This window comes from Dromiciops gliroides, chromosome 1 (assembly GCF_019393635.1).
Source record: "Dromiciops gliroides isolate mDroGli1 chromosome 1, mDroGli1.pri, whole genome shotgun sequence".
In the NCBI taxonomy this organism is placed as follows: domain Eukaryota; kingdom Metazoa; phylum Chordata; class Mammalia; order Microbiotheria; family Microbiotheriidae; genus Dromiciops; species Dromiciops gliroides.
The window spans coordinates 526,873,266-526,899,311 of record NC_057861.1 but is presented as its reverse complement, the minus strand read 5'-3'; the positions used below and the strand labels follow the sequence as shown (position 1 = coordinate 526,899,311).

The 26,046-nt window shown below is 41.8% G+C and overlaps 1 protein-coding gene across 4 annotated transcripts; it reads right to left on the bottom strand.

The window, feature by feature from the left end:
- Positions 1-1,971: 1,971 nt before the first annotated feature.
- PTCD1 (pentatricopeptide repeat domain 1) lies at positions 1,972-26,040 on the bottom strand. 4 transcript variants are annotated; one of them, XM_043984314.1, is made up of 9 exons: positions 25,893-26,040; positions 24,243-24,790; positions 20,713-20,853; positions 18,758-18,976; positions 15,047-15,148; positions 13,625-14,371; positions 12,933-13,049; positions 3,568-3,750; positions 1,972-2,587 (listed from the first exon to the last, which is right to left on the bottom strand). In XM_043984314.1, exons 2-9 carry the CDS (start codon positions 24,741-24,743, stop codon positions 2,399-2,401), a joined length of 2,199 nt encoding a protein of 732 aa, XP_043840249.1. In that variant the 5' UTR covers positions 24,744-24,790; positions 25,893-26,040; the 3' UTR covers positions 1,972-2,398. The 4 variants fall into 4 exon arrangements, with proteins under 4 accessions (XP_043840249.1, XP_043840258.1, XP_043840272.1 ...); XM_043984323.1 differs by lacking the exon at positions 25,893-26,040 and adding an exon at positions 25,568-25,886; XM_043984337.1 differs by lacking the exon at positions 25,893-26,040 and adding an exon at positions 25,579-25,886.
- Between the last annotated feature and the right edge of the window lie 6 nt (positions 26,041-26,046).

Below are 26,046 nucleotides of genomic sequence, written 5' to 3'. Positions count from 1 at the left end.
TTATCATGCTATTTAGAACTCATATTTGGATTAATCCTTTTTATACATGTAAAAAGAGCTATATAAAACTTCATCTTTTCCTCATAGTCCTGTAGGGTTAGCTAGTGCAAATATTATCATCTTCATTTTACAGGTCAGTAAACAGGTTCCCAGAATTAAGAATTGGAAGGGACTTTTGAGGCTCTTCTAATCCAGTACCTGATTTGCATAGCTAGTCTGAAGTGAGATTTCAAGTTGGGTGTGCCTGGCTTCAAGGCCAGTTTACTACTATGCTGCAGGGCTTCTTATATAAAATAGGAAGAATTCAGGAAGGGTTAAGTTCCTTGCCACACAACTAATAATTGAAAGGCAACACTCAAACTCATGTCTTTTGACTCTTAAGACAAGAGCTGTTAACAGTATTATAGCCCCACTTTAGAAAAGAGAGATTCTATAGTTTGAAGATAATGCAGGTATCCCAGTATCTTCAGAGTTGGAAGGGACCTTGGAGCAGCCATTCTCTCTAATACACCAGCTTCTGCATGAAGACTTCCAATTGAAGGAGAACCCACTATTTCCTGAGGGCCTCTAATCCACTTCTAAATAGTGTAGGTTATTTACAGTTTCTTCTTAAATTGAAATTTGTCTTTTCAACTTTCACCCATTATTCCTAGTTCTGCTCCTTGGGGCCCAAGAACAACCAATCTAATCCCTCTTCCATATGCCATCCCATCAAATACTTAAAGACTTCTATCATGTGATTTCCCCTGCCCAGGTCTTCTCCAGGCTAAATGTTCTAAGGCCTGCTATCTGAACATGAGGCCTTTTACCATCCTGACTGGCCTTTGTTCCCAAAATTGCTAAAAACAGCCTTACAAGTGTGGAAATTTATTTTGATTTGGGGACCCTACCTTTGGGCTGAGATTAGAAAGCCTTAGGCCCTCAAGGTTTTTTCTGTGTGAAGGGCTGGTGCCCCTCACCCTCTGCTTTAGCTGAGCAAAAAAAGCCCCGTGGGCTGTATGAGATGCCAGGTCAGACAGCTGGGGGGAAAAAGCCCCCAGCTCCCTCCGCCCTGAGTGGATCTATCCCAGAGATCCTGGGCTTGTCCAGGCCGACCTCTGGCATAGCCTGTGCAGAGGTCCCTGGGCACGCAGCAGGGGGCATGGGCCCCTGGAGCCCTGGATGTGGTACTCACGAGACACCTGAGTGTCCCCCCCAGCCACAGCCCTGGCTGGAAGATTAGCTTGGGGGGGGGCACGAAAAAAACCCCCGAGGTTTGAGTGGAGAGAAGGAAAATATATAAACTGGAGAGTAAGATGCAAGGGGGGAGGCCAAAGAACAAGATTAAAGGGGCAGAGAAGGATGCAGAAGATTAAGAGGAGAAGGGGGTCGACAAGATTAAGGGAGCGGAGAAGGACGCAGGAGAAGGCTAAAGGACTAGAGCAAGAGGCAGATGTAGGGAGCTTGGGAGAGGCCAGAAGAATAAGAGAACAAAAGGACACTGGAGCACTAGAACAGAAGGAGAGGTCGGTGAGAGAGAAACACAGGGGTTCAGCGGTGGCAGTACGGAGAAGAAAGTTAGACACAGGGGGATCAACAAAGTGAAAGGGGCTTGGAGTTAGTGAAGGGAGCTGAGCAGTGAAAGTGGAACATACCCTAAGGGAAGAGGTGGCAAGGGCCCTTATTGTATTAAAAAAGTTCCAAGTGGAGCAGGTGGAAAGAGACACGCTGGAACACAGGTTGTACATTTTATTTCCCTGTATTCTTATTTTTAAATTGTATCTCATAAATAAACTCTGATTATTTAGTTAAGAGGCTTCTTAATCTTTTGCTTATCAATTTGGGAGCAGTGTGGAGAAATTTTTAAGTTAATAGCAGTCAGATAGCCAGTTAGTCAAAAGTCCCCAGATTAGTCCTCCAGTCAGATTAGTCCCCCCAAATTAAGCAAGCTAATTAAAATATTTCTACATTTGAATGGCATCCCAGATGGGACTTACGGCCCAATTATAATTTTTCTAAGCTTATAATTTTTCATACAGTTATAATTTTTATAAGTCCAATTATATAGTTTTTCAGACTAGATTAGCAAGTTAATAATAATTTTTTTACATAAGGCTGCTAGTTCAGCAAACAAAAGCTGGTACAACCAGCTGGTATGTAATAAAGTTTATTGAAAGCATTCTAAAATGCAGTAGTATTGTTAATGCACTAAGACCCCAGTTACATTTTGACCAGTAACAAATACTGGATATGGGCAAAGTGTCATGACTGTCAGACACTTGAACCCGTTCATGTTGCTTCAACTACAGCTCCTTTGTGGGACAACTAACCATCTAACGATCTGGGATTTCTGGGTTTTTCCAACACGTCCCAAAATTTGTCTATATTGTCAGTCCTCTCAAGAAGATCATCAAGGTATCTATTCTTTCTTGCCTTTTATGCCTTTGGTTTCGTTATTCTCCTCTTCATTAACTTTGTCACTCTTAGGTTGTATCCTATATTTCTGCCAGGGATGGGTGGCTTCTTCTGCAGGCATCACTTTCAGCCACTTTGTATAGTAAGCTCGAAAACCATCGATCTTTTCCAAGTAGGTATTCTTCTCTTTGTACTGTAATGGAAAATCCAGTTACATGAAATTTAAGAGTAGGGATAAACTAGCTTCCATGAATAAAATTATGAGGGAGAAATTCTTAGGGCAGTTGAGAAAGGGTCACATTAAAGCTTGTTACACAGAGTTTCAGTTAATAGGAAAAAAGGTAGATTGTGGAGGGTTTGTGGTGGGGAATGGAGGGCACGAAGATCATGACTCAATGTTTCCTATAGAAGTGGCTTGATACTATGTAAATATATTCTTAAGCAATAATGATAGCTTGTATTTTTATAGTGCTTTGAGGTTACAAATTGCTTCATGTATATTAACTGGTTTTCACAACCCTGGAATGCAGGTTGGATGGGTGTTAAACCCCATTTTACTGATGAAACCAGTTCAGAGTGGGGAAGCTGCCCTTCCCTCAAGTGTACCATTGGGGAGAGATTTCTTTAGCCCTTTTATTATAGCCCTTTACTGAAGAAATGACAAGATGTTTGCCTCCCAAATTATACTTGTCAAAGGGCACAGACCCTAAGGCGCATAGATAAAGTATTCCCGTTTGGTAGTTGGCTGCAAGGGTTAGGAGACCTGGGTTCTATATAAGATCTACCCTTGTGACCCTGAGTGGTTCACATATGACTCTCCAGAACGGAGTTTCCCTACTTTGTAAAATCCCAGTAGCTGAACAAGTCAAAATTGAAATTTCTACCAGATGATGCTGTGATTTCTAGAAAATACGGCCATTACTGCTCAGAGTTCTGGGAGAACACTAAGGATCAGAAACTGCTCTGGCATCAAAGATGCGTTTTTATAAAGAGAAAGCTATGAAAAACTCATTTGCATACTAATTTAACTGTTTTGTTTGCAAAGGATTCTTCCTTGGCTACCCATCAATCCTCTGATTGGAGGACTTGTGTCACAGTTAAAGGGAGATATTAAAGCATTTCCCACTTCATAACCAGGATGTAACTATTTTCTTTAAGACCTAGGGCACATACCCTGTCAAATGTAGGAGGGTACGTAGCTGCAAACTCCAGCTGTCGGATTATGACTTCATTCACTGGGGCATTGGTCTTCCTCATATCTTGAAGGATCTCTATGAGATAAGTATAGTCCAGCCTCTTCACAGCTGCATTGATGAGGGTGCTGTAGATGTGGGTGTTAGGTATCATCCCGCATTTCTGAAACAGTCACAGATATTAAACAGGCACTCTCCACCTAGGCTGGCTGAGGCTAGTAGTACAGAGCCCTTTGATGGGTTGCCAAGGGTTAGATTTCAAGGAAGTAGGGATTATGTTAATCCGTCAATCATGTTAGCTGTTGAGATCTCTGGTCAGAGAGAACCATTGTGTCAGAGGCTTTTACAAAGACATCAAGCTGTACTACTGTTCCTTGAAATAAATATGGGGCCACCCAGGGAGCTGAGGCAAGCTATGTCTTTTCCAAAGGCATGAGGGAATGCAGTGGCAACCACAGGGAAAGGGAGGGAATGGTATGTTGTTGTGGGTGAAGAGCACTTGAGGGGTATTCTTCATGGTGAAGTAGTGATTACTAAAACTGTCCGATGGCTATTTTCTGGAGGCACGAAACAGACCCCTGCCCTTCAGAGAAAAAGGCAATTTTTGATTCTGCACACCAATGCTGCCATGGTGATGTAGCTCAGAATGTGTGTGTGTGTGTATCTGAATGAAATGGATACTAAAGGAATTTGTATCTTTTCTCTTGGGAAATGTGGTCATGGCTTCTAGTGGAGCCATGAGGGAGTAAGGAAGGAATTCGCCTCAACTCTCCCAAATTCGCCTGCAACCAGCTATAAAATAACATCTCAAAACAAATTCCAGAAGGTTAAAACCTACAAAAGGACAGGGTAAAATAATTTTCTAGCCCAAGACAACTTAGGTTGGCAGTGAGTCTGCCTCACTGCCTCACTGGGGTAAAAGAGGAGCATAGCCCAATACAGGTAGCATCCAGGCAAGCCAGAAGCTAGGCCCTGAGCTCTGGGACAGCCTAGTGGTGAGATCTTGTGCAGGAGGTAGGGTGGGGCCATCCCCTTCTGATGCAGTCCAGCAGTAAGGCCCTACACAAGAAGCTTGGGATAGTGCCCTCTCCACCCCTGGAGCAGAACTCAACTTTAACATAAGAATCATGAAATAGGCTGGGAAAACAAGCAAAAAACAAAAAAGGACCTGACCATAGAAGCTTATTATGGTGACAGGGAAGCTTAAAACAAAAACTTAAAAGAGGACAATGTTACAATGCCGACACATAAAGCCTCAAAGAAAAATGTAACTTGGTCTCAGGTCCAAAAAGAATTCTTGGAAGAGCTCAAAATGGATTTTAAAAATCAAATAAGACAGGTAGAAGAAAAGGTGGGAAAAGAAATGAGAGTGATGTAAAAGAATCATGAAAAAAAAGTCAAAAGCTTGATAAAGGAAACAACAAAAATGAAAAAAGATGTACAAAGGGGCAGCTAGATGGCGCAGCGGATAGAGCACTGGCCCTGGATTCAGGAGTACCTGAGTTCAAATCTGGCCTCTGACACTTAACACTTACTAGCTGTGTGACCCTGGGCAAGTCACTTAACCCCAACTGCCCCACAAAAAAACCCAAAAAACAAAAAACAAAACACACGAACACACACAAAAAAGATGTACAAAAATTTACTGAAGAAAACTCCTTAAAAAGTAGAATTTGTTGAATGGAAAAGGGGATACAAAAACTAACTGAAGAGAATTCCTTAAAAATTAAATTGGGGGGGGGGGGCAGCTAGGTGGTGCAGTGGATAAAGGACTAGCCCTGGATTCAGAAGTACCTGAGTTCAAATCCGGCCTCACACACTTGACACTTACTAGCTGTGTGACCCTGGATAAGTCACTTAACCCACATTGCCCCGCAAAAAACCCCCAAAACAAAAATTAAATTTGGGCAAGTGGGAGTTAATGACTCCATAAGATATCAAAAAACAAAACAAAAACAAGAGAATGGAAAAGTAAAAGAAAATGTGAAATATCTCATTGGAAAAACAACTGATCTGAAAAAATAGATCCAGGAGAAAAATTTAAGAATTACTGGACTAGTTGAAAGCCATGGTTAGAAAAAGCTTAGTTTCAAGAAATTATCAAGGAAAACAGCCCTGATATCCTAGAACTAGAGGGTAAGATAGAAATTAAAAGAATTCACTTATTATCTTCTGAAAGAGATTCCAAAATGAAAACACCCAGGAATATTATAGCCAAATTCCACAGCTCCCAGGTCAAGGAGAAAATACTACAAGCAGCCAGAAAAAAATAATTCAGTATGGAACCACAGTCAGGATTACACAGGATTTAGAGGTTTCTACATTAAAGGATCAGAGGGATTTTAATATGACATTTCAGATGGCAAAAGAGCTAGGATTACAACCAAGGATCACTTAGAGACACTGAATATAATCCTAAAAGGGAAAAGAATATATCTTCAATGAAACAGAGGACTTTCAAGCATTCTTGATGAAAAGATCAGAGCTGAACAGAAAATCTGATTTTCAAATACAAGACTCAAGAGAAGCAGAAAAAAGGTAAAGAGGAAAGAGAAAACAAAAGGTATTCAATAAGGTAAAACTATTTATGTTCCTACATGGCAAGATGATACTTGTAATTTTTAAGAACTTTATCATTATTAGGGTAGTTAGAAAGAGAACATATAGACGGGAGGGTAAAGGCATAAGCTGACTATGATGGGATATCTAAAAAAAATAAAATTAAGGGGTGAGAGGATTGCACTGGAAGAAGAGGGAAGGCAGAGGTAGAATGGGATAAATTATCTCACATGAAGAGGTACAAAAGAGCTATTACAGTTGAAGGAAAGATTGGGGTGGGGGACGGCAGTCAAAGCTTCAACCTTACTCTCATCAGAATTGGCTCAAAAGAAGAAATAACACACATGGATATATAGATCCATTTTACCACCCTATAGGGAAGTAGGAGGGGAAGGGGTTAAGAGAAGTTGGCAGGGGGTGGGGGGAGGACCGAAGGGAGGAACTTAAAAATTAGGAAGGAAAGGGGGATTGGAGAAGGTGGTCAGAAGCAAAACACTGATGAAGAGGGACAGGGTGAAAGGACAAAGAAGGATAAATGAGAAAAATATGATAGAGAAAAATACACAGTAATCTTAACTGTGAATGGGATGAACTTACCCACAAAACAGAAGTGGATAGTATAGTGGATTAAAAACTATGATCCTAAAATATTTTTTTATAAGAAACACGAAGCAGAGAGACACATAAAGATAAGGTGCTAGAACAGAATTTATTATGCTTCGGCTTAAGTAAAAAAAAGCAGGGGTAGCAATCGTGATCTCAGACCAAGCAGAAGTAAAAACAGATCTAATTAAAAGAGATAAGGAAAGAAACTACATTTTGCTAAAAGACAATGAAATAATATCAATACTAAACATATATGTACCAAATGGTATATCATCCAAACTTTTAAAGGAGAAGTTAAATGAGTTATAGGAGGAAATAGACAGTAAAACTATACTAGTAGGAGACCTCAGTTTTCCTCTCTAAGAACCAGAGAAGTCTAACTACAAAATAAATAAGAAGTTGAGGAGGTGAATAGATTTTAGAAAAGTTAGATTTGATAGACCTCTGGAGAAAACTGAATGGGAAGACAAAGGAATATACCTTTTTCTCAGCAGTACATGGCACCTACATAAAAACTGACCATGTATTAGGGCATAAAATCCTTGCAATCAAATGCAGAAAAGCAGAAATATTAAATGCATACTTTTGAAATCATAATGCAATAAAAATTACATTTGATAAAGGGCCATGGAAAGACAGAGTAAAAATTAATTGGAAATTATATAATGTAATCCCAAAGAATGAGTGGGTCAAAGAACAAATCATAGAAACAATCGATTTCATTATAGAGAATGATGAGACAACATACCAAAATTTAAGGGATGCACCAAATCAGTACTTAGGTGGAAATTTATATCTCTAAACACATCAACAAAACAGAGAAAGATTAGACCAATGAATTGGGCATGCAACTAAAAAAAAAACCAAACCAAAAAACCCTAGAAAAAGAACAAATTTAAAAATCCCCAGTTAAACACCAAAATGGAAAACTGAAAAAAATAAAGGAAAGATTAATAAAACTGAAAGTAAGAAAATCATTGAACTAATAAATAAAACTAGGAGCTGGTTTGATTAAAAAAAACCCAAAACATTAAAATAGATAAACCATTGGTTAATTTGATTTTTTTTCCGGGGCAATTGGGATTAAGTGACTTGCCCAGGGTCACACAGCTAGTAAGTGTTAAGTGCCTGAGGCTGGATTTGAACTCAGGTCCTCCTGAATCCAGGGCTGGTGCTCTATCCACTGTACCACCTAGCTGCCCCTGGTTAATTTGATTTTAAAAAAGAAGAAAATTGAATCAGCAAAAAATGAAAAGGGTGAATTCACCACCAATGAAGAGGAATGGGGGGGGGGGGGGCAATGAGGGTTAAGTGACTTGCCCAGGGTCACACAGCTAGTAAGTATCAAGTGTCTGAGGCTGGATTTGAACTCAGGTCCTCCTGAATCCAGGGTTAGTGCTTTATCCACTATGCCACCTAGCTGCCCCCCGAAGAGGAAATTAAAGCAATTATTAGGAGCTATCTTGCCAAACTGTGTGCCAATAGATCTGACAATCTAAGTGAAATAGATAAAAATTTTTTGTAAACTTCCCAGATTAACAGAAGAGGAAATGGTATACTTAAATAATCCTGTCTTAGAAAAAGAAATTGAATAAGCCATTAATACACTCCCCAAGAAAAAAATCCCCTGGGCCAGTTGGATTCACAAGTTAATTCTACCAAATATTTATACAACAATTGACTCTACTATTATATAAACTATTTGGAAAAACAGGCAAAAAAAAAGGAGTCCTACCAAATTCCTTTTATGAGACAAATATGGTGCTGATATCTAAACCAGGAAGAGTGAAAACAGAAAGAAAACTGTAAGGGGCAGCTAGGTGGCGCAGTGGATAGAGCACTGGCCCTGGATTCAGGAGGACCTGAGTTCAAATCCAGCCTCAGACCCATGACACTTACTAGCTGTGTGACCTTGGGCAAGTCACTTAACCCTCATTGCCCTGCAAAAAAAAAAAAAAAGAAAAGAAAAAAAAAAAGAAAACTATAGACTGATTTCCCTAATGAATATTGAGGAAAAAATATTAAATAAAATACTAGCAAGGAAATTACAGCAATATGCCACAAGGATCATACACTATGACCAGGTGGGATTTATACCAGGAACATAGAGCTGGTTCAATATTAGGAAAACTATCAGCACAATTTACCATATCAATAACAATGACAACAGAAAAAAATGCAGAAAAAGCTTGTGACATACTATAACACTTATTCCTATTAAAAACACTGGAAAGCATAGGAATAAAAGAGCTTTCCTTTAAAATGATAAGTAATATCGATCTAAAATTATCAACAAGCATTATTTATAAAGAGGATAAGCTGGAAGCCTTCCCAATAAGATCAAGGGTGGAGCAAACATGCCCATTATCACTATTATTCAATACTGTACTAGAAATGAGAAGAAACAAAACTATTGCTCTTTTCCTGATATGGTACTATACTTAGCGAATCCTAAAGAATCAATTAAAAAAGCCTAGTTGAAATAATTAGGAACTTAGCAAAGTTGCAGGATATAAAGTTAACCCATATAAAGCATCAGCATTTCTATATATAATCAACAAAGTTCAGAAGCAATAGATTGAAAGAAAAATTCCATTTAAAATAACTGTAAATAACATAAAATACTTGGGAGTCTATCTGCCAAGACCAACCCAGGAACTATATGAACACAATTACAAAACATCGCACAAATAAAGTCAAATCTAAACAATTAGAATGATATCAATCACTCATGGGTAGGCTGAGCCAATATAATAAAAATGACTATTCTATCTAAATTAATTATAGAGCTAGAAAAAAATAACATTCATCTGGAAGAACATATGATCAAGAATATGAAGAAAATTAATGAAAATATGTGAAGGAAAGTGGCAAAGCCATGTCAGATCTCAAATTGTATTATAAAGTAGTAATTATCAAAACAACCTGGTACATAGAGTGGTGGACCAGTGGAATAGATTAAGTACACAATACACAGTAGCAAATGACCACAGTAATCCAGTATCTGATAAACCCAAAGGCTCAAATTTTGGGGACAAGAACTCACTACTTGCAAAAATTTCTAGGAAAATTAGAAAACAGTATGCCAGAAACTAGGTAGAGAACAACGTCTTACACTGTATACCAAGATAAGGTCAAAATGGGTACATGAATTTAGACACAAAGGGTGATATCATAAGAAAATTAGGGAAGCACGGAATAATTCACCTACTCGATGATCTATGGATAAGGGGAGAATTTAAGAGACAGAGATCATTATGAGATATACAATGGATAATTTTGATGATATTGAATTAAAAAGGGTTTGCACAAACAAAACCAATGCAACCAAGATTAGAAGGAAAGCAGAAAGCTGGGGGAAACTGTTTAACAGTAAGCGTCTGATAAAGGCCTCATTTCTCAAATATATAGAGAACTGAGTCAAATTTATAAGAATACAAGTTATTTTCCAACTGATAAATGGTAAAAAGACATGAACAAGCAGTTTTCAGATAAAGAAATTACAGCTATCTACAGTCATATAAAAATGTTCTAAATCACTACTGATTAGAGAAATACAAACTAAAAAACTCTGAGATAGGTGTGAGATAGTATCAGATTGGCCAATAAGAGAGAAAAGGAAAATGATAAATATTGGAGGGGATGAGGGAAAATTGGGACATTAATGTACTGTTGGACTTGTGAATGGATCCAACCATTCTGGAGAGCAATTCGGAACTATGCTCAAAGGGCTTAAAACTGTGCAAACCCTTTGATCTAGCAATATCACTACTAGGTCTGTATTCCAAAGAGAAGCAAAATAAAGGGGGAAAGACCTATTTATACAAAAATATTTACAGTAGTTCTTTTGTGGTAGCAAAGAATTGGAAGCTGATGAGATGTACATCAATTGAGGAATGGCTGAACAAGCTGTGGTATATGATTGTAATGGAATACTATTGTGCTATAAGAAATGATGAGCAGTATGATTTTGGAAAAACCTGGGAAGACTCACAGGAACTGATGCAGAGTGAAGTGAGAAGAACCAGGAGAACACTGTAAACAGTAATAGCAATATTGTATGATGATCAACTGTGAATGACTTAGCTATTCTCAGCAATGCAATGATCTAAGCTAATTCCAAATGATGAAAAATGCTATCCACTTCCAGAGAAATAACTGATGAAATCTGAATGCAGGTCAAAGCATACTATTTTTCACTGTATTTTTTTCATGGTGTTTGTGTGTGTGTAAGGGTCTGTGTTTTCTTTCACAACATGACTAACATATAAACATGTTTTTCATGATTGCACATGTATAGCCTATATCAAATTGCTTACTGTCTCAGGCAAGGAGTAGGGAAGGGAGAGAATTTGGAACTCAAAATTTGAAAAAACAAATTTTAACTGTGTTTTTTTTTTAAACATGTAATTGAGGCAGATATTCAAATATTCAAAAATTCAAAAAAGAAAAGATTCCTGGTTATGCCTGTCTGGAGTTATGAGAGATGAGGGCAACAATATGACTACCAGGAAAGAGGTTGGTGTGATAGGAGGAGTGAGATGAGTCATCTCTAGGCTTGGCTATATCTTGTAAGCCTGATGCATCCACTTAAGGCCTCCTCTCTTCTCTAAGGGTGTTGTCTCCTCAGTGAAAACCTTATTTCCAAATGCTCCTCTTCCACCAACTAACCAAGCTTTTGTTTAAGAAACTAATGAGGGGGCAGCTAGGTGGTACAGTGGATAAAACACAGGCCCTGGATTCAGGAGGACCTGAGTTCAAATCCAGCCCCAGACACTTGACACTTACTAGCTGTGTGACCCTGGGCAAGTCACTTAACCCTCATCGCCCTGCCCAAAAACAAACAAAAAAAGAATCCCTGAAGGAAGGGTCCTTTCTTGGGGCAGCTAGGTGGTGCAGTGGATAAAGCACTGGCCTTGGATTCAGGAGTACCTGAGTTCAAATCCGGCCTCAGACACTTAAATAGCTGTGTGACCCTGGGTAAGTCACTTAACCCTCATTGCCCTACAAACAAAAAAACCAAAAAAACCCCAACCAACCAACCAAACAAACATACAAAAAGAAACTAATGAAATCCCACCTCTACCAGGAAATAATAATGTTCCCTGGCAAAATGAAAATTTTCATACCCTCTACTCCATGATGCAATGGAAACACAGAGTTAGAGGACCTGGGGTATAAATGTGAGCTATGCCACTTAACTAGCTGTGTGATTTTGGACAAGGGACTCAGGTTTCCTCAGCTGTAAAATTAGAGGGTTAGTCCAGATAATCTCCAAACTCTCCTATAGCTTTAAATCAATGCTCTTATGATCCATTTATAACCTCAAAATGAAACAAATTACATTTTTCTAATATAGAATAAGGACTAGACTTGTGAATTAATTGATGTAAGGAACTTTTATATGGGGAAGTCCCAATTCAGGGTACATCTTACAGTCTCAGAGTAGGGGTTTTAAACCTTTAGTCTACAAGATTTGCAAGGAGAGGGGTCTGTGGATAGATTTGAGGGGTGTCCATGAACTTAGAAAGGAAATGGCATCTTTATTTCAATGTAACTGGTTTCCTTTGTAATCCTATGATTTTTATTTTATGCATTTAAAGGCATTATTCTGAGAAGGGGGCCATAGGCCTTGCCAAACTTCCTAAGGGGCCCATGATATAAAGGTTAAGAACCACTGTCTTAGAATGTTACCTGGAGCAGAGCGAGGTTAAGTGACTTGTCTGTGATCACATAATCAATTCCTATCAGAGTCACGTGAGACTTGCAAGCAAGCCTTCTTGGCTCTAAGGCCTGCCCTCTATTTATCCACGATGCCATATGCTCCCAATTTCATTGCTGTATTAATATTACTATCATTTCACAAATATGGCTATTTAAGGGTTTGTAAAGGTATTTCCCAAGAAAAATCTGCGTGTTAATCAAAGCTATGAGACGATATAAATCTCTAGAAGAACTGAGCAACTTAACTGTCTTTACAATGCTGCCCAGAGTTCTACGTGAAAATTTAAATGAGGGTTGTTAACCACTCTTTTTTTTTTAAACTCTTTTATTTTTTTTCAGTAAATATTCCTTTATTTAAAGTTTTGAGTTCCAGCAGATATAGGCTATACCTGAAACACTCTTTCTAAACTGGATACATAATACATTAGGGAAAAGTCGTCATGGAGTTGGGCTTACCTTCATGTCCCCGAGTAGCTGCATTCCCTGTGATTTCTGGAGGCAGCCGATGGCTAAGTTACAAAACGTCTGTATGTTGGGGATGATTCCTCTCCTTGCCAAGATGGGAAGCAGCTTCTGAAAGAAGAGACATTGATGCCATTGACACATGTTTCGGGAGCACCACTATAAACAGGGCCCTTGGCCAGGTGCTGGGGAGAGAAAGGAGAAGCTGTGCTCCCTGGCCTTGAGGACTTTACCATTTAGGCCACTCTGTGGAACTGTGTCACTCACACAATCGCCAAAGCTTCAATGAAACCAACGCCTCCTGTGTGACTGAAATGAGATCAGCTTAAGGGGCATAGATTTTGTTCTTTCTGAAACTTAAGGACCCCCTGTATAGTAAGAAAGGCCTAAAGAATATTCAGAAGTCTCAAAAAAGCTTGGATGGCTCACTGGTTCCTGATCCCCATCTTGTAGCAAAGGGACAACATCTGGGAAGAGAGGTGAGAAGCAGCTAAAGGTGGTGGGGAGACAGGATGAGACTTGTTATTCAGCTATGAAAGGACCCAGTTCTAGGAGGCAGTGATCAAATCTTGGGGAAGGCAGAATGAAAAAGGAAAGGGGTTTTAAGTGGCTCCCTGGAAATAGATTCCTTACCCCCTAATGCATTTTAGTATCTCCTAAAATGAAAAAGAAGTGCCTGTGCTCACCTTTGCCCCTTCTAGGTCCCCTAATTTGCTCTTCTTCCTCACCAACGTGTTGAAAAATGTAACATCGGCTTCCACCTGGTACTTATCAAGAAGAGCCAGCAAAGAGGATTCTGATGGACTGTTAGGCCGGACAATCTCAGCCAACAGTGTTAGAGTTTTGATATTAGGCTCCAGGTGGTCCTTCTTCATCTTCCTCAAGAAGCCATCCATCTCACCCATTAAAGACAACCTGTCGGCCGGAGTAGTAACAGTCCCTAGAGAAACCACATTCGGGTGAGATACCTTGAGATCCAGTAAGTTTGGCAGGGGGCAAACAGGCTCTGAAAATTGGGTGAGATCAGCTTTCGTGGGCTCCAGCCTGCTCAGACTTTGGTTTAGTACTACCAGGGAATTAGTAGATTTGGAATCAAGTTCTCCTTTGGCATCTTCCAGCTGTACCTCATTGGCCTCTCTGGCTTTCTGGAGGCTTGGAGGATCCTGGGCGTCCTTGGAAGTTCCCTGGAATAGCTGCCTTTCCAGTGAGTCCATATCCAGCTTGGCTGAGGTAGCCTTCTCTTTCTGTATTTTCTTCCTTTGGTGCCTCTTGCCTGCTTTCAATTGGAGCAGGGCTGGCTCCTCTTCTGGACCCAAAAGCAAATCTGAAGCCACTTTGGGGTCCCCTAGGTCACAGTCCCGTGCTGCACACAGCATCAGATTGTAACTGTGAGCATCAGGCTTAATCCCCATTTTCAACATCTGTCTCCAAACCTGCTCCAGAAGAAAAAGGGACATTATGTTTTTGTTTCCTCTGCATAACATAATGAGACTATCTAAAGGACCCTCAGCTCCAATGGCTGGGTCAGCTGGGGATAGAAACTTAGACAAGAATGTTTTCTGGGGTGTTGGGATGAGACAAATGGGGTGATATTGACTTCAGGTCTCTGCTTGTTGATGCAGGAGGAATTTTTCTAGGTACCCAATCTTGGGAAGGCAATCTCTGACCCAAACCCGATTTAGGATAGTGTCCAGGGGATCGGAGTAGGAGAGGGAGGCATGGCAGCATAGTAATGTTTATGGACACATCTTGCTCATTGGCTCACATCTGAACAATGTTCATGAGAAGGATGATCTGGGGAAAGATTTGTTTTTACTTTTAAACTGCCCAGGAGCCTTGTCAGACAGGCATTTTTATTGGCAAGAAAAACAAAAGGCCCTCTACACACCAGTGGACCTGGCTTCTCACCATTTCCCTCATGGAAGGATAAAATGACTTGGATTCCAGTCTCTCTCTGCTGCTCTGCCTATCTCTTCTCTCACCCAGCACCACCACATTGTTCACCATTTAGCACACAGTTCAAGTATCTCTTTCTCCCAACACTTTGAAAGGGCCAGCCTATCTCCCAAGACCTTGTCCTCACAACATTTAGGGGGAGAGGTACAAACCTGCAAGGCATATCTGAAGCCTGTCTTCTTGTCTTGAATGCAGCCCATAAACAGGAAATTGAAAGTTTCTTGGGTGATAGCATGACCTTTGAGTACAATTTCCTAGAGCAGAGGAGAAATCTGTGACTGTTTTGAATCTGGGGTGGTCCTGTGATATTGTGTAAATGATAAGAAGATCCTAAGTCCACAGAAGGCAGCATCTGTGTCTAATTTTATTTCTATGATGCCCAGGATGATGACACGATGACTTCTGGGTGATTTAGCCCATAGCCAACAAAGGAAAAGAAGATTAACCCTCCAATAGATTTATCCTACAGAAGGTTAATCTCACAGCTCCTTTTGTGAAGTGGTTAAATTTTTTTTCCCCTGCGGATATCTGGACACACATACATGTCACTACTGGTTGTCTTACACTATGGCTTCCTAGAGGGCAGAGCCCATGCTTATGGCTCTTTAGGGAGAAGGCTACCATATACTATCACGACCACAATGAAGCCACATCTAGGTGACTACAAACAAGTCATCTAACCACTCTGGACCTCAGTTTCCTCATTTGTAAAATGCTGGGATAGGACTGGGGGCTGCTAAGCTCACTGCCGCTCTACATTTATGTTCTTAGGAAGTTCCACACGAAGGACACAAACCAGCCAGCTGTTCAAAGTAGTACTTTCCTTCATTTTCTTCCCCCTAAGCCACCTCTTCCAGAATTCTTGGGATGCTTAGCAATCCTCATGGTCCAGGAGTCAGTGAATAAACCTGTGTGGCTCATGTGTCATACGAGCTGGGGCTGTACCGATAGCGGTCTCTCTTTGGCATACCATACCCTCATTGTGGCTCATCTTTCCAAAGTGAAGAAGCCTAACATCTTGCATGCACAACAGCAGCTTCCTGCCAGTGTTTCTTCAAGTAATTACTAAGAGGCCTCTTAAGGACAGAGGTGTCTGAGCCCAAAGCCCCAGCGGCACAGCTGAGGGGAGATAGTGGAGCCCATCTATGATCCCACTGATAACTCTACACAGGGCAAGAGTGGTAATGGATGTGAGAACAGCTCAAGTGCTGAGGAGGAAAACTGAGTAAGAGACATGTTTGCTTCTCATCTTGTACCTTGCTTCTTGATTGGGTACAGACCCCTGGCCGGAATCTCTGATCCTGCAATAACCGGCTGACAGCTTCTGGCGCTACCCATCAGGATTTTAATGCTCTGAAGAAACCCTGGGTCTGCCTGGGCCTGTTCTTGTGATTAAGGCTTGCTGGGATCCTGGTTCTCAATCCTGTCCCCAGCCCTAATCACCTGGTACGGTCAGCCCTCTGGTAGTTAAGGATAGTGTTGTCTGATCCCTTACTTGTAGCTGACAATGGCTGTGGAGAGAGTCCTGGGCTTGGAGTCAGAGACACTTGAGATACCCACAGGTTGTGTGACCCTGGGCAAGTCCTTTACCTATTCTGTTTGAGGTTCCTCATCTGTCTGGGCCTAAATCTATGATCCTACGGTGTGTCTGCCATACTGAAAGGCCTCAAATAGAGGGCTGCAGAACCACAGTTGCAACTGGCTCAGATCTGTGAGGAAGTGTCTTTGTACCCTCTGGGAAGGAGGCTGTGGCCTTAGCTGGGTTTCCCCCATGTCCTTTTGCTGGAGAGGCAGAGGACTTCCTAGGGTTCTTGGCTTATTCTAAGAATCCCCTCGGGATTCTTAATGGCCTGGGGTGAAGATGGCTTTTGTAGTGTCTTGGGGTCACGCCCAGTTTGAAGGGCAGACAGTATTCAAACTGAGACCTCCAAAGTTTCTATGTTATTCCATTATTCTGATGACTGGGCTGCCCTGCTGTTCACTGAGGAATTTCCTTAGCACAAGACAGTTCACGCCCTTCTATATGGGCCATGACTTTGACCCTTTTATTTTCTGCATTCACCCAGCTCACCACTCTGCCAGTCCCCCACAGTTAGGGACTTTCTGGTGGAGCTGGGGTTCATGCTAGCAGACTTGCAGCATGCCCTCAGAGCAGCCAAAGTTGTCTACAGAAATGGGGTGAGCCAACATAGAGGGAAGCCCCTGGGGGGTAGGGAACCATAGAGGAAGAGTCTTCTCTAAGCTCCCCAACAGTAACCATTCCTAGAATGTGGCAAATAGGGGGATAGGCCTCATCCCCATAAAGCAGGTGGGGAGAAGCCTGTGACCTACCAGCTGGGGTTAATGCCATTCAGCTGAACAAAGATTAAAGTACTTACTATGGGAAAAGCTCTGGTATGCTCTACTGAGGTTTGTCACCTTGACCCCCAACTGTATTATATCAAGTCCTTGCCCACTAGCCCTGACAGCAGATGAGCAGAAGCATACTGTTTAGTACCTCCTAAAGTCAAGGAAGAGCCAGGGCCTACTGTATGTAGTGCCTAGTAGCCAGGCAGAGAGGGAGGGGCACCAGAAGACAATGAGAGTTGGAGGAGAAGGGCACACCCTGGAACTGGTAGAAAGAAGTCTCTCATGTCATTCCCATCCAAGGGTCATCGGAAGCATTCTGAAGATAGTGGTGGTTTCTGGAGTCCCAGACCTTATCTGCTGAGAGGAGTCAGGAACAGGGGACTAGGACCTGTCCAGTGATCAAGCTTAGAGCAGTGTGGGGCCATAGTGGGAAATGTATTGAGGCCTTTTAAAAGGACTGAAGCTTCAAAAAAAAAAAAAAAAAGGGGCAGCTAGGTGGCGCAGTGGATAGAGCACCAGCCCTGGAGTCAGGAGTACCTGGGTTCAAATCCGGCCTCAGACACTTAACACTAGCTGTGTGACCCTGGGCAAGTCACTTAACCCCAATTGCCTCACAAAAAAAAAAAAAAAAAGGACTGAAGCTTGGGGTGGGGGTGGGGTGCAAAACACAACAAGGCTGATAACACAAACAGTCAAAGCTTCTACCCTGCAATTTGCCACCTAAATCTTGTGCTTTTCACCACTTTCTGGCTTCTGTCTCACCCTTTAAAAATTCTGGCCCTCAGAAGAAATAGCATTGGTCTGATCTTCTAGTTCACATTTACTTGGAACCTCATTCATTCATTCATTTATTTAATATTTTTGGTGGGGCGATGAAGGTTAAGTGACTTGAGGTCGAATTTGAACTCAGGTCCTCCTGAATCCAGGGCTGGTGCTTTATCCACTGTGCCACCTAGTTGCCCCCTTGAAACTTGATTTAGATCCTGCCCCTCTGTTCCTATCTGCATTCCTAGTGAGCACTTAGTATAGTGCCCGGCACACAGCAGGCATTTAATAAATGTTTACTGATCATTGATTATTTCTTGCGCAATATCAGTTCTGAAGGCTGTCTTTCTGCACTTCTCATCACCACCCCCACCAGGTAAGGGAATTTGGAGACTCCAGTATGGCTGCAGAAGCATTACTCAGACTTCTGGATGCTCCCGGGACCCTTCAGAATCATGCTTGAGCCCCAAGTGAAAATATCAACCTGTGCCCTTATGAAGAGACAATCTTAACCCTAATGACATGAATTTAGTTCCAGAGAAGATGCAGAATCTACTCTGGCTCTGAGATGCCAGGATACCGCCCTCCCTGAGCTGAGAATCTTGTTTTCTACCTAGGTGGGAAGGAACCATGGCAGGAAACAGGGGGGCATCAACATTCACTGAACATCCATTTATATAGGCAGCAGCGCATCCGGCATCCCTAGGACAGGAGGAGTTTAATAATAATGAAAAAATTAAGATTCCTACCTTGAAGACCTCGAAACACAGCTTGGTATCAGCACAGAAGGCAGCAGCTTTCAGTAGCGCATGATAGGATTTCAAGTTTAGTTGGATGTTTTTGGCCTGGAGTTGCTTCTGGAGCTTTAAGGCACTCTGCAGGGCAGAGTCCTTCCATGGCGACTCGGCACAGGAGTTAAATAGGGCCGTGTAAGTGGCATCAGTGGGCTGCAGATCCCGTTTCTTCATCTATCATGAACAAGAGAAAGCCGGAGTCAAGAACTTCCCCTGAACAGGAGCAGGACGCTTCCCACTGGAAACCATTTATTTGCTTGACTTTGAACTATGTCACTGCCAGAAGGGTGAAATGAAATAATGTCAAGAAGCCCCAGTAGGATCAATAACTGGAGGGGAGACCTGGGGCTCAAAGCAAGGCCTGCCTAAGGAACAGGGCATGTTCTGGGCACGGATAGGGTGAGAGAGCTTGAGCATCTCATTTCCCAACCTATCCTTGATGCAGCTTGGCTGGCACTGAAAGCCTCTGGGGCAGTGGCTCTCCAAGGCAGCCCTGGATTTTGCTGAACGTCCTGCAAATTGTATGGAATTTACACTTCCAATTGCATAAGCAACTCTTCCAGTTTCCCTGAAGTGGGCAATGGCAAAGAACACTGTGCCACGAGGAAAAAGAATTGGTGCACGCTGGTTTTACGATGGCCTAGGCAGCAACCAGCCAAAGCTATTTTTAAAAATTAGCAAAACATTTAAAATAGCATTTTATTGATATCTTTTGTTTATAAGACCTAAATTTTCTCCTTGATTCTTCTCTTCCCTAGGGGCCATTCCATAGGACAAAGAGTTTTTGTTTTTGTTTTCTTTTTTTCCCCTCTCCTTAATAGTACTTTATTTCCCCCCAATTACATGTAAAGATAGTTTTCAGCATTGATTTTTTTTTTTGGTGAGGCAATTGGGGTTAAGTGGCTTGCCCAGGGTCACATAGCTAGTAAGTGTTAAGTGTCTGAGGCTGGATTTGAACTCAGGTACTCCTGATTCCAAGGTCAGTGCTCTATCCACTGCGCCACCTAGCTGCCCCCAGCATTGATTTTTATAAGATTTTTTGAGTTCCAAATTTTTCTTCCTCCCTCCCAGCAAGCCATCTGATATAGGTTATACAGTACAATCATGTATAATATTATTTCTACATGAGTCATAGAATGAAGATTCTTTTTAAGCCTTGGGGAAGCCTTCCCAAACCCCTCTTAATTACAGCACTTTCCTTCTGTTAATGATTTCCTATTTATCCCATATATAGCTTGCTCTGTATATATTTGTTTGCATGTGGTCTCCCCCATTAGACTGTAGGCTTCTTGAGGGAAGGGACTGTCTTTTGCCTCTTTTTGTATCCAAAGCACTTGGCACAGTGTCTGGCACACAGTAAGCACTTAATGAATGTTTATTGATGAACTGGTTTTGATAGAAAGAGGAAAGGAAAAAAATGTAAAAGAGAGGGGGTAATCAGCAAAACAATACATTGGAAAAAAATCTTAAAAATATATGTAACGTTCCACACTTGTGGACCTCCTACCTCTGCAAAGGAAGTGTGTGTGTGTGTGTGTGTGTGTGAGAGAGAGAGAGAAACTATCTTCTCACATACCCTCGCCCCACTAGAGTAGACATATAGGTATGTGTGTCTATGCATGTATGTATATAGGTATGTATATGTAACTATATATGTATGTGTGTATGTATATGCGTATGTATGCATAAAATTTAGAGTTACATATGTTGTTCCTTATCTGTGCAATGGGGATAACAATACTTGCACTCCCCACCTCACAGGGTATGATGATGACTGTTCTCAGCCCAATGCTTTCTTGCTGTCTCTGAGATACTGAGAGGAAGAAAAGTCCCACTTATAAGACAGCTGAGTGGGTGTGTGTGCCCTACTGGTTCAAGAGAGCTTTTCTCTCCCCTCCCCAGACACTCACATCATTGTAGAGCTTAAAGGCTTTCTTCAGGTAGCCTGCCCGACCGCAGCCTCCAATCAGCACTGTATAGTTACACTCAATGGGTTGGAGACGTTCCTCCTTCAGCATCTGCCTCTCGAAGAGATCCAGGGCCTCAGCCAACTGAGGGCAGCAGCGGGAAAAAAGAAACATGGGAAAGGGTATTTAGGTCTGGTATAACACACACACACACAAATAATAGTTATATGTATATGTTATATAATATCAATGGCTATTGAGTATTATTAAGTAATGATTAATTAATAGTGTATATAAGTATATGTATATGTACACACACATACACACACACACACACACACACAGAGGGAGATGTTAGTCTGGAGCAGAGGTAACCTTTTTTGTATCATGGACCCTTGGGAAGTCTAGTAAAGTATATAAACCCCTTCCCAGAAGAATGTTTTTCTTTTTTAAAAATCTAGAATATTCCTCTTTGCCATTATTTTTTATTTTATTTTTAATTTTTTTGCAGGGCAATGAGGGTTAAGTGACTTGCCCAAGGTAACACAGCTAGTAAGTGTCAAGTGTTTCAGGTCATATTTGAACTCAGGTCCTCCTGAATCCAGGACCGGTGCTTTATTCATTGTACCACCTAGCTTCCCCCTATTATTATTATTATTTTTTTTTTTTAGTGAGGCAATTGGGGTTAAGTGACTTACCCAGGGTCACACAGCTAGTAAGTGTTAAGTGTCTGAGGCCGGATTTGAACTCAGGTACTCCTGACTTCAGGGCCGGTGCTCTATCCACTGTGCCACCTAGCTGCTCCCATTATTTTTTATTAAAAAAACAAATCATTTATTTAGCATTTTATTTCCCCTAATTACATGCAAAAACTTTTTTAACATTCACTTTTAAAATGTTGAGTTCCAAATTCTCTCCCTTCCTTCCTTCCCACCACAGAGAAGGCAAGCAATTTGATATAGGTTATACATGTGAAATCATGCAAAACATATTTTGGTATTAGTCATGTTGTAAAAGAAAACACAGGCCAAAAAAAGCCCAACAAACAACCCAAGAAAAAGAAAAAGTTTAAAAAGTATGCTTTGATCTGTATTCGGATTCCACCAGTTCTTTTTCTGGGGACGGACAGCATTATTTATCATGAGTACTTCAGAGTTGTCTTGGAACACTGTATTGCTGAGGAGAGCTAAGTCATTCACAGTTGATTATCATACAATATTGCTGTTACTGTGTACAATGTTCTAGTTCTACTCATTTCGCTTTGCATCAGTTCATCTAAGTTTTTCAGAAGAATGTTTTTAAATGCATAAAATATACATCAGATTACAAAGGAAAGCAGTTTTACTGAAATACACCTATCACAATATATTTTTTCTTTTTTTAAAAATCACAATATTTTTTTAAAAAAACAAAACAAAGATCCACGTCCATTCACCTCAAGTTAAGAAGCTCTGGTCTACAATACAAAAGTATTTTCTCTAGGGCAGGGAGGAAGGGAGGTAGTTAGAGGAAAAAAGAAACATCCCTAAAAAGCCTCCATTGCTTACACCAATAACCATCTAGGGTTTCCATCACCTGCTTGGCCCTTCACTGTCAGTAAATATGAAAAAAAGGCACAATGCCTTGTGCCAGCCCAATCCAGAAGCCCCCCAACTCTAAGTGGATGTCCTACCTGCACTCATCCCATGATGTGTACTTATTTGGTCACCTAGATGAACACCAGTGTGATTTCCCCTTGTGGAGACTTGGTCCAAGTCTCCTTTCTTCCTTCCTCAGAGCCCGCTACTGTTCTGTGTCTAGTGACCCTACCCCTCTCGATCTCAGTTGTCCTCATCTGAGAAAAAAGCTTGTTTACTGATGAGGGTCTTATCATGAAAAAGCAGCTCTTGTTTTTTAAACTTGGGCTGGAAACTGATCTGTTTGCTGGGGCTGGACCATATTCCCAATCCTTTTGCCTTTGTTTTCTTCTCCATCCCTTCTCCCCAGTCACTTTGTACAACACAATTTCTCTCTTTTCCCTGGTTCCCTCTTTTAGAATCTGTAAAAGCCAATTTTTTTTCTTTATACCTTACTACCCCTTTAACTCTTCACTTGTTATTCTTCCCTGACTGCCAACAGGATCCTCTTCTCCCACGGCTGACTTTGGTCGATGGGGAAGCCCAGCAACTATAGTCACACTTGCCCCAGGTTACATAGACTAGAGCTTGTGAGGCAACAGACACCTCTGGGCTTCTGGTGGCTCCGTTCCAGTGCCCTCTTTCAAACAAATTTCAGTCAATGGACATGTATTGAGTGCCCGCTACATGTATGGTATCATGTCTTAGCATATACAGGTCAGTTCCTGCTCTCAGAGAGCTCACTCTAGCTGGGGAGAGAACAGAAAAAAGAGCTGACAATCTTTAAGTGCCAAATGAGGACTAGTTCAAAAGGGAGAAGAAATCAGTGTGGCCTAAAGGAATAGGGAAGGCTTCTTAGGAGTCCAGCTCTAATACCAGTTCCCTGATCTCACAGCACAGGGGCTCTTAACCTTCTCTGGGTCACCAGGGAACCCATACATCCCCTTCTCAGAAGAATATTTTTAAATGAATAAGATACACAAGGTTATGAAGGAAACTAACTCTATTGAAATGCACTTCAAATATTAAAACAAAAAACAAACCAAGTTCACAGACCTTGCCATGGATAGAAATAATGTTTCCTTCCTTTGAACTGCCAGAGTTCAAAGCACAGCTGAGGCAGCTAGGTAGCGCAGTGGACAGAACTCTGAGCCTGGAGTCATGAAGACCTGAGTTTAAATCCAGCCTCAGATACTTGCTAGCTGTGTGACCCTGGGCAAATCACTTAATCTTTGTCTGCCTCAGGTTCCTCAACTGTAAAATGGGGATACTAACAGTACCTACCTTACAGTGGTAGGTATTTATTGTGAGGATCGAATGAGTCATAATTTGTAAAACGCTTAGCACAGTGCCTGGCACATAGTAGGCTCTATAAAGATGTCTGTCCCCTCCCTAACCCTCCCATAGTGTCTGGCACACTGTAGGGACTCAATGCTTGTTGTGCTACATTGGATTTGTGTACAAATCCTATCCTCCATAAAAATCGTAAGCTTCATGGGGGGCAGAGACTGAGTCTTGTTTCTCCTTGCATCCCTCTCCATAGACAGTAGCACAGGGCTTTGCCCAAGATAGCTATTCAATAAGGATCTTGAATGAATGAAAGAAGAGATAAGATTTGAAGGATGAAAGGGAGACTACAGGTTCCCAGAAGGCAGGGTTGATTTGTTTGGTTCTTTTTGTATACCCCCTGCTGCCTAGTACATGGCTGATACTCAAAATGGTTGATGAATTAAACTAAAGAGGGCCAAGGGGGATGCCGTGTGAGCATGGAGTCTTGTTGGTGTGTTTAGGGTTCAGTGGGTAAACCAGTCTGGCTGGAGAAGATTCATAGAGAGAAATGGGAACTGCAGTTCTGAAAGTGACATGGCAGTCTTTGACAGCCAAGACAGGGTGCTAAACAGGAGCTAGGGGACTCACCTTGTCCTTCTTTATCAGCCTCTTGCATTGAAAGAAATACCAATGAGGGGTGTTCCTCCGACCCTTCCAAGGCTTCTGCAGTATCTTATCTTCTTCATCCTCATGTTCTTGAAGCCTTAAGTTGTGAAAGTCTGCAGTGGTTTTACGAAATATTTTTCTGGATGAATATTTGTCAGACAGGGTCCCAAAGTTCTCTTCTTCTTCATATCCATTTGTGTCCAGTTGGGATGGGGAAGAGGATTCAATGAGCTCTGGAGAGCTGCTGTTTATTCTTTTCTGGGTCCAGTCATTAGAACTGAGTTTAGGGAGGGAGGAACTGAATAGTCTCAACATCCCACACGGCTGCTTCCATCCGAGTAGCTGCCATGCGTCCCTCTGAAATGCCAGGCTCCTTCCTTGACCTATCCATCTAGTTCCATTGGGGCCCACCCATGGATTTAGGTGTTTTATGGCTATTGATCCTGCCAGGGATGGGCTAGAGAGCAGCTGTATGATTTTCATGTCTCCTTTTGCTGTTATCTACCATGGATTTTTCACTGATCCAGGTCCTGGAATCAATTCAGATTTAAGAAGAAAAAAAAAGTAAGGAAGTGCCAAACATACTCAAATAAGGTTTTTATATGAATTATTTTGGATAGCCTGTAGTAGAGAGAATGATCTCAGACACTAGACCCGAGGTAGAATCCTCTAAAATGGTATGACACTGGATAAATCAGTTCACTTCTCAGACTCAGTTTTCTCATTTTTAAGATGGGGATAAAACTTGTATTACTCTAGAGGATGGCTCTGAGGAAAGCCTCTTAAAAATATTACATAATTTTATCACCCCTGGGGTGGGGTAGGGGGAATAATGCTCCAAGGCCTTCCCCGCCCAGGCTGTTCTCCAACAAAAACAAAAACAAAAGTAGTTTAAGTGTGCTGCTGGTGGCCCCCATCTGAATAATGAGAATGACTGTATATATACAAAAGCGACAGTTTAGACAGGAGTTGGAACAAATGGGGGGGAGGGGCAGGAGAAAAGTAGAGAGAAGCGACTTCTTATAAAATCAGATTTGGAGCTAGAAGCATTTTTAGGGGTCCTAACCCTCCCATTTTACAGATGAGGAAAATGAGACCCAGAGAAATGACTAATCCAAGGGTAGTAGTCATTGCCTAAGCCGAGGATTTGAACTCGGGTCTTCTGACTGCAAAGCTAATGTTCAGTCCATTCAAACTTGGCGTGGGGTGGGGGCCCATGCAAGAAAGATCTCATTTTCAGAACTTTTAAGCCCTCTGGAGTCTAAGGGGAGTTTCCTCACAACTACGAAGCTGGAATAGGTTATTACTTGCGAGGTACCGTGGAAAGTACCTGGCTTCAGGTACTGGCTTCAGTCACGGGCAGCTTCCGCTTGCTACCTGCGGATGTTTGGCAAGACGGGTCTTTCCGTGCCTCAGTTTTCCCATCTATGAAATGGGGGTGGGCGAGCTATAAGGTCCTCCATGCCAACACAGCTCATCCGATACTTATTTTTACAGACAGAAGTGCTGGGACTCGCGTGCGTGCGTGTGCAAAAATACTTCCTTATCACTCAATAAGTGGCAGCGGCGGCATTCAAACCCCGGACGCGCATTTCGCTCAGTCCCCCACGCTTCCTCCCCGATGGCGCCTACCCTTCAGTCCCCCCGGGTCCGCTTTCGCTTCGCGCGCGGGCGCAGGCGCAGACGCGCCCTGGGCGCCCCCAGGGAAGTCTCACTGGCACGCGGTCCTCCCGGCCGCCGGCTCTCGGAAGGAAGCCCGGGGAGAACGAGAGCGGGCGGAGCAGCG